We start from the raw sequence: 12,204 nt of genomic DNA on the forward strand, positions 1-12,204 counted from the left end.
ATTTAAATGTCCTTATGATGGAAATGATTTGGAAGGCTAATAAGAAATAGGTTAGATTGTGATATACCCATATGGGAGTAATATTTAACCATTAAATGTAATATTGTAGAAATAACTGTGTGTATGGGATGATTTTTGCAAATACTAAGTGAAAAAAGAATATGAAATAATATTTTTGTATTATAATTGATATAAATATACAAGAAAGCTTAGAAAAATAAGAACCTAATTATTAACAGTCATTTCCTTGGTGATTAGATTTTAGGAGACTTTACATTTCTGTTTTTTTATTTTTTATATTGAACATTTTACTTGTGTAATAAAAGAATAAAGTTATTCCAGCCATTTGATCTTTAGTATGATGACTTTAGTGTGGGAACTACTTGTCTTACTAAGCATCAGGGCTTGTTCTGGGTGGCCTGGGAAAGTCTCCAGTCCTGGTTTTGCCGTGGTCCAAGATGGTCCTGGGAGAGTGCTGACAGCCTGGTCACTTGTGCCACACCATGTGCAGGGGCACTTGCCAGTCCTGCCTGTGTTCTCACCAGAACTTACCAGTGGAGGCTGGTTTTCCTGCTAGGACCTAGTAAGTTAAACTCACCTAATGGATAGCTATTAGGTTTAAGACTCATTGGAAGTGACAAACGTATCTTGTTAAGAAGGTAGTAAAGCTCAGGTCAGAAGACGAGAACAAGAGGGGAATTTTTAGAGGTGAGGATCTTTATTCTGTACTTGAGAATTAAGCGTGGGATCTTGGAACTTCTTTGGTTTTCCTTTACAGGAGCAAAAGAAGAAAGATGACATGATTGGCGGTAAAAAACCATTTCGACCGGAGGCCTCAAGTTCAAGTCGGGATTCTCTGATATCTCAGTCTCATACCTCTCACAGCCTTCACCCTCAGAAGCCTCATTTGCCTGCCTCCCATGGCCCACAAATGCATGGACACCCAAGAGATAACTACAATCACCCCAACAAAAGACACTTTAGTAATGCAGGTAGGCCATTAAGTGGAGCTTTAAAAGAAGTGCCCAAAAAACCCAGTCATTTCATTTTCCAAAGATCACAGCTGGACCTTTGTGCTTTATTCATCTCCAAGACTTTATTGTCCTCTCTTTCTTGGTGAGATAAAGCATGAAATAAAGATCCAAAAGACTCCAACTTTAAGAAGAACATAGCTACCATAAATAAAAGACATTGTAGACGTAGGGAAAAGTGTATATTCTGTGATAGGTAAATGGTTAAAAATGCTTATATAAAGAAGCCTTGTTAAGTTGGTGACAAAAATATAGCCAAATAGAGAAATGAGGAAAGAAGAATGAACAGAGTGAAGAGACAACCTACACAGTGAGAGGAGATAAAAACCATACGTCTGATAAAGGGTTAACATCCAAAGGGTATCAGGAACTCAGTAGTAAGAAAATAACCTGATTAAAAATTGGGCAAGCACCTGGATAGCATTTCTCAAAAAGAGGTGGTAAGAGGAGAGTTGTGAGATGTTCTGAGTTACAGGCAGAGGATGAAGGGAGGAAAGAGATAGGCAAAGATGCTTTTACCTCACAGCTTCAAGCTTATCAACGAAGAACAGTAAAACAGCTGCTCCACATTCTTTCCTGTATGCTGAAGAGTGTGCTTCAAGGCCATTCATACTCTGTTTTTGGAACCAAGCAATCAGTCAACAAAGAAGCAGCAAATACTTCTCTTTATGGACCAACCTCCTGTGCCAGGACTTTGCCCACTTGCTGTTGTCCTGCTCCTCCTACCTGTAACCAGTGCAGTTCAGTGCAAACATTCTCTCCTCCCAGAATCCTATTTTAAAACATCCTAGCCCCATGGGTCCAGTGAACCTTCCCAGCTGCTGTCTGGCCATGCTGCTGGTGGCTTAGAGAATTTGTCCCAGGACGGGCCCTTTGACCTTTTGGCTAGCATCTGTACAGCTCACATAACCCTTTCCTTCAGATAGCTCTTAATTTCCGAAATTTTATTTAATACAAGGCATACCAATGGCCAAGAAGTGTATAAAAAATGCTCAATATCACTGTTTAAGAAAATACAAATTAAAACTGACATGTCACCTTAACCTATTAGGACGGCCATTATCAAAATGATTATAAGAGTTGGCAAGGATGTGGAAAAAGGTAACCCTTGCAGTTCATGGGAATTTAAATTGGTACGGCCATTATAGAAAAGAGTGTGGGGGTTGTTAACAAAACTGAAACTTGAACTACCATATGACCCACATATCTCACTACTAGGTATATATCCAGAGGAAATGAAATCAGTACAAGGGGTGATCAAAGAATACGGGGAATGTGTTTGTAAAATCTATTACCGTAAAAGACACATTGCTGTCAGTCTTCTTCAAAATATAGCCCCTCTCCAAGAATACGTTTATCCTGTTGTCACTTCCTGAAGCAGTTCTGGAAGCCCTCTTTCATGTCTGTGAGTTGTGATAAAAATATGAACACTGCTGGTGCGTGCCATCCAATGGGAAGGCAGGTTTGTAAAAATAGTATGGTGTGTCTTCCTCTACCTTCTTTACCAGATCTGGCGTTGTGGCTCTTCCCCCAAATAAAAAAGATCGTGAAAGATAAATGTTTTGAGTTGATTCAGGACGTTGAGGCAGCTACAACAATACAACTAAAGACACAAGTATTTTTGAGGGGGGTTAATGGCAATGTGTCTTTTGCTATAATTTTTTTGAACAAAACAAAACAAAACAAAAAACTATGGCTTTTGATCATACCATGTATATTGAAGAGATTTCTGCATTCCTGTGTTTATTGTAGCATGTTTATGTACAATTTAAGATATGGAATCAACCCAACTGTCCACCAACAAATGAGCAGATAAAGAAAACGTGGCATATGTACATGGTGGAATACTGTGTGGCGAGAATGAAATCCTAGCTGGGTGTTGTGGTAGTCCCAATACTCAGGAGGCTGAGGCAGGAGGATTGCTGTGAGTTTAAGGCCAGCCTGGACTACATAGTGAGTTCAAGGCCAGCCTGAACTGCACAGTGAGACCCTGTCTCAAAAAAAAAAGAGAGAGAAAGAAATCCTGCCATTTATAACAGTGTGGATGAACCTGGAGCACTTTATGCTCAGGCCTAGAAAGGAGGCATAGAAAGACGGAGACTGTGTGATTTCACGTGTAGAGAGAATCTTAAAAGTTGAATTAGTGGTAGAACAGTGGTGACCAGGTGCTGAAGAGCCAGGGTGGATTTGGAGGAAATGATGGTCAAAGAATACAAAATCTCAGTTAAACGTGCAGAATAAATTCGAGAGGTTAGTTGTATAGATGGTGACTGTCGTTAATAGCAGTGTGTTATCTTCTTACAAAACCACTGAGAGATGTCGATGACCTCACCACAGAAAATAAGTATGAAAATGATGCATATCAGCTGGATGAAACTTAACCACTCCTGACTACACACATTGCAAAACATGTTGTACATGATATATATATTTTGTTAAATACTTTTTAAAAAATTGTTTTTATGAAACAATACAATAAATAGATGGAATTAAAGTTTTGGAGATTTGATTAGGAAAAGAGTAAATTCAGTAGAGCGTGGCCATTGTAAAAAAAAAAAAAATGGACAAAGTTTAGGGATAGAGAATTCCGTTAGAAGAGAAAGCTCAAACTGCCAAAATGACTGACCTTGTTAGTAAGGAAGTATTAATTAAAGCAAGAATAATTTTAGCAGGTTTTTTTTTTACCCATTCAGATTAGCAAAAAGATGAAAAAGGAAAAGTCCATATTGTTTGCTAAGAGTAGGAATACATTTGAGTAGGAATTGTTACAGTCTTTCTAGAAAATTATCTGATATATCTAATTACATAGGCCTTTGACTGCAGTAAGCCGTTTGGGTACCTGTGGAAAGCAAAAGTTGTAACAGAATAAGCTGGCTTTTTAAATTAAAAAAAGTCGCAAAGATAAGCAGTGGTGAAGATTAAAGTCCGTGTGTGCATGTGTGTGTGTTAGTGCATACTTTCAGGTTTATTGAGGTGAAATTCACCATTTCTAAAAGAACCATTCAGTGTTACTAGTGAACATTGGAAATGTCACACAGCCACCAGTATCTAGTTCCAAAATTTCTCTGTCACCCTAAATGCAAATCCTATACCATTAAGCAGTCTCTTCCCACTTCCCATCCCTCTAAACCCTCAACTACCAGTTTGTATCCACCTCTGCGGGTTAGCCCATTTTGAATATCTCCTATAAACTCTGTGCAACCTGTGACTGTCTTCTTAATCTTAGCATGCTTTTAAGGTTCACCCACATTGTAGCATGTGTCAGTACTCTGTTTCTTTTTATGGCAGGAGAATATTCCATTGTATAGCTATATCATGTTTTATTTATTCATTGATGGACATTTGGATTGTTTGAACTTCAAACAGGTAAAATTAATATAGACGTTTCTGTGAGAATATTTTAAGTGTGTGGTATGTGTTTCATTGTGCTGGAGATTGAACCCAGGGCTTCATTCATGCTCTACCATTGGGTTACATCCTCAGCCCTGGGTACTTCTGTTTTAGGTACATACCCTGGAGTGGAGTTGCTGGTTCACATGATAATTCTGTTTGGCTTTCATGGAAGCATCAAACTAGTTTCCACAGTTTATATTTGAATAATATATTTGAGCATCAGAAAGATGTGAAAACACATACATCTGACTTTTTTGTTTTGAGACAGGGTTTCACCAGGCAATTCAGACTGGCCTTGAACTCACTTTGTAGCGCAGGCTTGAACTCACAGTGATCCTTCTGCCTCTACTTCCTGGGTGCTAGGATTATAGGCATGCACCACCACACATGGCTAACCCTTAATAACCATTACCTTAGGCTGGTAATAGAGGGTGATGGATTGAAGAAGTTAGTGGACTTACCTACTGCCTATTGCTTCACAATGAGCTTGAATTACTTTTAAAGATAAAAAAAAGAAAGGGGAAAATACAGAATAAGATTTAAAAAGTTGGCCTCAGGTTGGATATGGTGGCACATGCCTATAATCCCGGTACTTGGGAGGCTGAGGTAGGAGGGTGATCACAAGTTCAAGGCCAACCTGGGATACATAATGAGTTTGAAGCCAGTCTGAACTATATGATGAGACCCTCTCTCAACAAAACCAAACTCCGCTTCAAACATAGTATAAAATTTATTTTACAGAGATTCAAATATTCCATAACAAAATACATTTCTTTCTAGACTTCAGTTCTGAAAGTTTTTAAAAAACATTAGGCTGTGTGGTGGCACATGCCTGTAATCCCAGCACCCAGGAGGCTGAGGCAGGAGTATTGCTGCGAGTTCGAGACCAGCCTGGGCTACAGAGTGAGCTCAAGGCCAGCCTGAACTGCATAGTGAGACCCTGTCTCAGAAAGACAAAAAACAAAAACTACATAGAAGTCTTCTGATAAAATTCTCAAGATGTTCGAAAAAAATCCATTTTCTCCATCTTTTCAAAAGCAATTAGTTATTTTAAGTCTTTAATGCCCCCAACCCCTTTAATAGCTAATAAATTTGAGTTTTGCTATTGTATGATTTTTTCCTCCATCTTCGTTTTTGTTCACAACAGAGTTTTCCATTGCCGTGCTCAGTGAGTTTTGCTTAAATAGGAAACATGGTGTTTCACAGCTTGGGGAAACTTTAGATGGTGGCTCCTGCCCTGAGCACACAGAGCGTGAGCTGCTCTCTTAGCCTGGCTCCTCTTGGGCTCACTGCTGTCCTGGGCCTCAGCCAGTCCTCCTGCACAGCTCCCCCTCTGGTCTGTGTCTCTTCCGCACGGTGCGACTGTCCCCAGACTGCTTTTCAGAGGTTCAACAAATGCTATAGGCGGATCTGGCCCTGTGTTCGAAGACACGCACGCACACGGAGCCCCCTGCCAAAGCTCTGCTGGTGTTTCATCCCATCAGCCGTGGTCTTCCTGCTGAAGGCCCAGATGTTTCTTAACCTCTGTGCTCCGAATCACAAAGCTCTTACGTCACTCCTGTACAGGATGATTGAGAGATATATCCATGTTCTTAGGTCCAGTCATACTAGATATACTTACCTTTTGATACTAGGCTGGTTTTGCGTTATTGTATGATGTTACTTACTTGTATTCTGAATCTTTCAAAAAGAACTTCCTATTTAGGTTACAGCATTCTTCGACGTAAATCTTGGATTTCTTACCTAGCCCTTTAACGTGTTCAGGATGGGAGTGTATTTCGCATGTCTTGCTGCCAGGCAGTTTGAACCACTGGTGTGGTACATTCATGACTGTATCACTTCTACCTCCAGTGTTACAGGCTGCCTGATGGGACAGTCACACCTGTACCACTGATGGTTCAAGCTGGTCGGAATGTGTTAGTAGCTCAGTACTCTCTAACCTGTGACCTACCTAAAGAGAGTTGAAGAAGAAGAAAAAACAGTGTGATTTATTCTGGAAATAAATGACTTGGTTTGAGTTGTAGGCACCTATACTATACCACAGACTTTAACATTGAAATATTTCCATTTGATTTGAAGCTGTCTTCAAACAATCCTTACATGTTGCAGTTTTTTTGTTGTTAATTTTTTTAAGTTGAATAGTTGGAAGTTTTGTGCTCAACAATAAACTTAAATCACTGGTTGACAGTACATTATATTAATAGATCAGTGTATGAGAACTGCATGCATTCTCTGATGGCATAGCTTGGCTGTGTAAAAAAATGAGTAGCCATCAAAAAATAAAATTAAAAAAACCCTACACAAATAAGCTAGGTGTGGTGGCACACGCCTGTAATCCCAGCACTCAGGAGGCTGAGGCAGGAGGATTGTTGTGAACTCAAGACCAGCCTGAGCTACAAAGTGAGTTCAAGGCCAGCTTGAACTACATAGTGAGACCCTGTCTCAAAAAGACCAAAAAAAAAAAAAAAAAAGAGTAGTCATGTTGATTGGGTGGCTTGTTTTTGACCTTGACAAAGGAAGGTACAAGATGAATTTTCCATGACTCCGCATAGTTCCTTCTCATTAATTCCCAGTATTTCTTGGGCTGCATAAAGTAAAGTTCCTTGAATTGGGTAGCTTAATGCTTCATATTCTGGGTCAGACATCTGCAGTGGAAGTGTCAGCAGAGTAGGTTCCTTCTGGGGCTCTGAGGCAGTCTGTTGCAGTGCTTGTCTTCTGTCTTACTGTAGTGCTGGGCTTTCCTGGACTTACAACACGTGTGTCTTTACAGGGGCTGCTTCTGTGTCTCGTGTCTCTCTGCCTTTCTTTTAAAAGGCTGTCTCATTGAATTTAGGGCCCCACCTAAATCCAGTGTAGTCTCATCTCCAGGTCCTTAACTGCCTCTTTAAGAGCTTGTTTCTCTTTAAGAGCAGGTTCTCCTAGACACATACCTTGGGGGCTGTAGTCCACTCACCACAGCCTCCATCCCTGGACTTCTGTGACTTTACCAGCTTTTCTGAGTCTAGTATGTGTGTTTTTCTTAGGGGAAAAGAGAGGCAACAGAAGTTAAATAGATTTTAATTTGTCCAAATCCAGAATTAGAGGAATTACTTTTTATAGGAGCAGGGAGGTCTGTTTTTTTTGTTGTAGTGTACGGAAGAATAGTAGACTTAGTATGGTAGAGGGAGATTTTCAGAAACCAAGCACAACTTACAGTACCAGCAGGGCAAATAAACTTCGGATGTGTGAATGGGTTATTGTTGTGCCACTGTAAAACTGTAGTATATTTTCCCAACTACTGTTTGGGTTTGGTGTTTTGAGTAAAATTGCTGAAGGGTCTGCCACAGGTTGGGAAGTAAGCAGGTACAGAAAATGAAAAGCAGTAGTTCTTAAGATTTTAAGAGTGGACAAGGATGGTGAGTTTTCTTGAGGAGAGGGGAGAAGGTTAGGACTCACTACTGGTGTGTTAACCCACAGCAACAAAGTCAAAAAGGAAGAAGCGTACTATCTGTAACATGGGTCAGCCTTTTAGTTCAAACTTTACGGAAAGTCACACTCCGCCATTTCTCGTAGTCATGAGATCACTCTTTTCCTGCAGATCGAGGAGACTGGCAGAGGGAAAGAAAGTTCAACTATGGTGCTGGCAATAACAATCCACCCTGGGGTAGCGACCGGCACCATCAGTACGAACAGCACTGGTACAAGGACCACCACTATGGTGACCGGCGACATATGGACGCCCACCGTTCTGGAAGCTATCGGCCCAACAATCTGTCCAGGAAGAGGCCATACGATCAGTACAGCAGCGACCGAGACCATCGGGGCCATAGAGACTACTATGACAGGTGTGCGGAGTTCTGAGACACCAGGGGTTGACTGTAGGAGGGAAAGATGGTGGTGTGCACACATGTATCTGTCAGATCGTTCATTGAATGTCTTGCTTTGTGTCAGTCAGTCGCAAGTCTGATCAGAGGTCAGTGCTGTCCAGGCATCTTCGGGGGGCTGGAGAGAAGTCTTGATGAGAGCCCGCTGCCACTCACTGTGTGCTGGGTGATGGTTGGAAGTGGGGAGTTCTGAGGTTTTCCTGGGATTGGGAGCTTTACTGTGGGCTGGGGAAGAGGAGTGGCCAGTGATTCTTGATCTGGCCCTGAGAGTCAGGTAGACAGAGAGGAGTGGAATACGCACCCCAGGCTCAGGCCAGGAAAGAGCCTCCTGCCTCCTGCCTCCTAGGTCACCCAGAAGATAAGCAGGTGGGGTGAATGCCAGGTATAGGCTTTATGTTTGTGTTCTTTGGTACATAGGAATTATTTGTGGTTTACTTTACCTGAGCAAGAAAGGTTTTCTGCCTACCTTTAAGGAAATCTACCAAGTGCTGGCCATAAAATACTGGAGCCAGCAGCAGACATGGTTAAGCTTTCAGCCATATAGGTAGCAGGGGCTGTGGGGTGGGTCGCACCCTGTGGTCCTTGCCTTCCTCTTGACAGAGTCAAAGCCTTTAGAAGTTGTGCTCTCTCTGCTGCTGTGCAGCACCACCAGTGGTGTGTGTGGTGAGCCGTGGTTTGAAGTGTGAGAGTAGCAAGTATGGGAAGGTTTTGCCTGTTCTTCCTAAATGCAGGACTTGGCTGTGTATTTGATCTCGTAGTAGTTTTGGTTTTCTCTGGGCTGATAACGGGCTCTGCTTGGATTGTACTTGAATTTAAGATGGGGATATTGTGTACATACTTGTCGGTGTCCTGGTATCATTTAGATGATCTGGAAACCCAGGCTGCATTAGCTGAGCAGCAGCTGCTGCCTATCAGCTGTCTCCTTAGAAGGAACCACTACAAAAAAAATACCAAAAAACTCAGAAAACACGAAAAAGAAGGAACCACTACCATCACTGCTGCAGTGGGCACTTGCTCTGTTTTTGTTTGTGTTGATCTGTGTTTCTGTCGGGTATCATTTAAATGTCTTCTGCTTAAAGGACTTTTGTTTTTCTATGGGTCTGCTAGTGGTAAGTTCTCTCACCTTAGGGTTTATGTCTAATAAGGAGTTTATTGTGCCTTCATCTTTGAAAGATGTTTTTGCTGGGTATAAATTTTTAGATGAACAGTCTCTTTAAGTACTGCATTATTATTGCATGACGTCAGATGAGAAAGCTGTCGTTTGGACTGGGGATGTGAGTCAGTGGTACCGTGCCTGCCTGGCCTTTGTGAAGTCCTGTACTCCATCCTCAGGACTACCAAAGGAAGGAGGGGAGGAATCCATTTGTTCTGTATGCAGTGCCGCCTTTTTAATCCTTATTCATGATATATATTTTTTCTCATGTTTCTTGCGCTTGGGAATTGAGCTGCTTGCATTTGTAGGTTTGTCATATCCATAAAATTTAGAAACTTTTCCAATATTCTTTCTGGCTCCCTAGTAAAATTTCAGTTTTACCTACGTTTATTTTGCTGGATGTTTTCACACAGCTCACTCAAAATTGTTTACTGTTTCATTTTGGGTAGTTTCTATTGTACATCTTGAAGAAGCTTACTAGTGTTTTCTTTTTTAATGTCTAACCTCGTGGGACCATCCAGGATAGTTTACATTTCAAAGATGGTAGTTTTATCACTAAAAGTTGTATTTGGGTCCTCTTCCTCCTCCTCCTTCTTCCTTCTTTCCTTTTTTTTTTTTTTTAAATCTTCCATGTCTATAACTTTCCAAAATCAGGAATATAGTCATCAGAGCTCTTTTCTTTTCTTTTCTTTTCTTTTTTTTTTTTTTTTTGGTCTTTTTGAGACAGGGTCTTGCTATGAGTTCAGGCTGGCCTTGAGCTCACTTTGTAGCCCAGGCTGGTCTCGAACTTGCATGGATCCTCCTGCCTCACCCTCCTGAGTGCTGGGATTACAGGCGTGCACCACCACACCAAGCTTATCAAAGCTATTTTAAGGTCCTTTTCTGCTAATTGATTATATAATTTAGAGTTAGACTTGATTGATTGATCTTTCCATAGGTCTTATTGCCCTGGCGCTCTCCATGCCTGGTAGTTTTGATTGGATGCCAGGTAAAATTTACCTTGTGGAGTGCTTTTTGTATTTCTGTAAGTATTTCAGAACTTTATTATAAGACACAGGTTACTTGGAAGCGCTGATCCTTCCAGGTCTTGCTGACAAACTGTTAGCAGAATTGGAGCAGTGCTCAGTGAACTAATGGCTTGAGTTTGGGGATTTGTTTGGCTGGTGAGGATAGACACTGCTGCGTCTGCCTCCTGGCCTTGGGTAGTTTCCCACGTGGGCGCTCAGAGCACTGCTCAGCTGTGCCCTTGATGGGGGGGTCTCTGCAGTCTGCAGACTTCTCTCTCCATGCACATCTCTGCTACTGCTCTGCTGCCTGCTGTGGTCGCCGGGCAGCCTGTGGCCTCTCCCCACCTCTCTCCTCATGAGGCCATAGTCCTGGACAAGGGTTGGACTGGGGCTGCTAAAAGACTCATCTCCTTATGTCCGTCCCTCACGGAGCACTGCTCTTTATCTGTGTCTTAAACACCATAGGTCTGGTTTTGCTTTGGTCCTGGTGGTTCAAGCAGGAGAGTAAATGTGGTCCTTACCACTCCATCTTGACTAGAACCGGGTCACTCAGTTTCTCTCTCTCTCTCTCTGTCTCTGAAATTCACACTGCATAAACGAGCCATTTTAAAGTGAAGAACGCAGTGTGTCGGTGCGCCTGTAGTGTTGTGCAGCCACTCTTCTGTGTGGTTCCACTGCTGTTAGCACCTCAGGGAAAACCCTGAACGGTGAAACTGCAGTTCCTCGTTGTTTCTTCCTTCGCGGTCCCTGGCAACCACCAGTCTGTATTCTCTCACTGTAGATCTGCCTGTCTGGACGTTTCATAGCGAAGGAATCCTGTAACGAGACTTTGGTGTCTGGCTTGCTCACTTAACGTTTTCAAGGTTTATGCGCATCGTGCCCCGTGTCGTTTTCATTCCACCTTACGACTGAACGCTCTGTGGTACATGCACCCCGAGTGCAAGGTCCAGCTGGTGTTCTTCCGCTTCGTCGGTGGAGGCTGTCCTGGCTGTTGCGAACAGCGCCGCAGTGAATGTTGGTGCACAAGTGTCGACTTCGAGTTCTTCCGGGTGTGCACCCGGGAGTAGTTAAGTCATGTTGTGGTTCTTTAACATTTTAGGAACCACCACATTCTTCTCCACAGGGGTTGACTCATTTTATATTCCTTCCAGCAATGTGTAAAAGTTATAATTTTTCTACATCTTGTCCAACACTTTTTCCATTATTTTAAAAATACAGCCATCCTAGTATATGTGAAATGGTATTTTTTTTTCTTTTTTGTCCTTAAAATGTATCTTTTCTTAGTTTTGCAGTTCCAAGGGGATACTTTAGCCCTGGGTTTTGTTTTTTTTTCCACAAAAGAATTGTCATATCTACATAGTTGCTGGGTAGGTGCTATTTTTATTTCTGTATTAAATTTTTATTTTATGAAAAACTAGAACAGAATGTAATAACAAGATAAGAGAATAATAATAGTTAATACACTGTTTATCATTATATTTGAAGTAGTTATTCAGAATACAAGATATAGACCAAAAAGATTTTTACACAGAAGCAGCAGACAGATAATAGCAAAAGACTTTCTTTTCAATGAACTAGTACTATAAATGAAATACATTAGTAGATATATTAAAATAGTTTTGAAACAATTGGAGTAGGTAATTTGGAGAAGTATTTGAACTTCTCCCTATTATCTATCTATCTGTCTATCTAGTGTGTTTATTTCTCATATATGAGAAACTATATTTAAGCTTGTATGTCTGAATCACTTCAGTTAA

At 41.4% G+C, this 12,204-nt stretch overlaps 1 protein-coding gene across 1 annotated transcript in view; it reads left to right on the forward strand.

The window, feature by feature from the left end:
- Chd2 (chromodomain helicase DNA binding protein 2) overlaps positions 1-12,204 on the forward strand; it is a 124,752-nt gene that overhangs the window by 107,549 nt on the left and 4,999 nt on the right. Inside the window, exons 37-38 of the mRNA XM_005381599.2 lie at positions 779-992; positions 8,002-8,248. Coding sequence (XP_005381656.1) covers positions 779-992; positions 8,002-8,248 — 461 coding nt within the window. The remainder of the gene's footprint in view (positions 1-778; positions 993-8,001; positions 8,249-12,204) is intronic.

The sequence above is a fragment of the Chinchilla lanigera genome, unplaced genomic scaffold (assembly GCF_000276665.1).
Source record: "Chinchilla lanigera isolate Chin_1 unplaced genomic scaffold, ChiLan1.0 scaffold00015, whole genome shotgun sequence".
Lineage (NCBI taxonomy): Eukaryota > Metazoa > Chordata > Mammalia > Rodentia > Chinchillidae > Chinchilla > Chinchilla lanigera.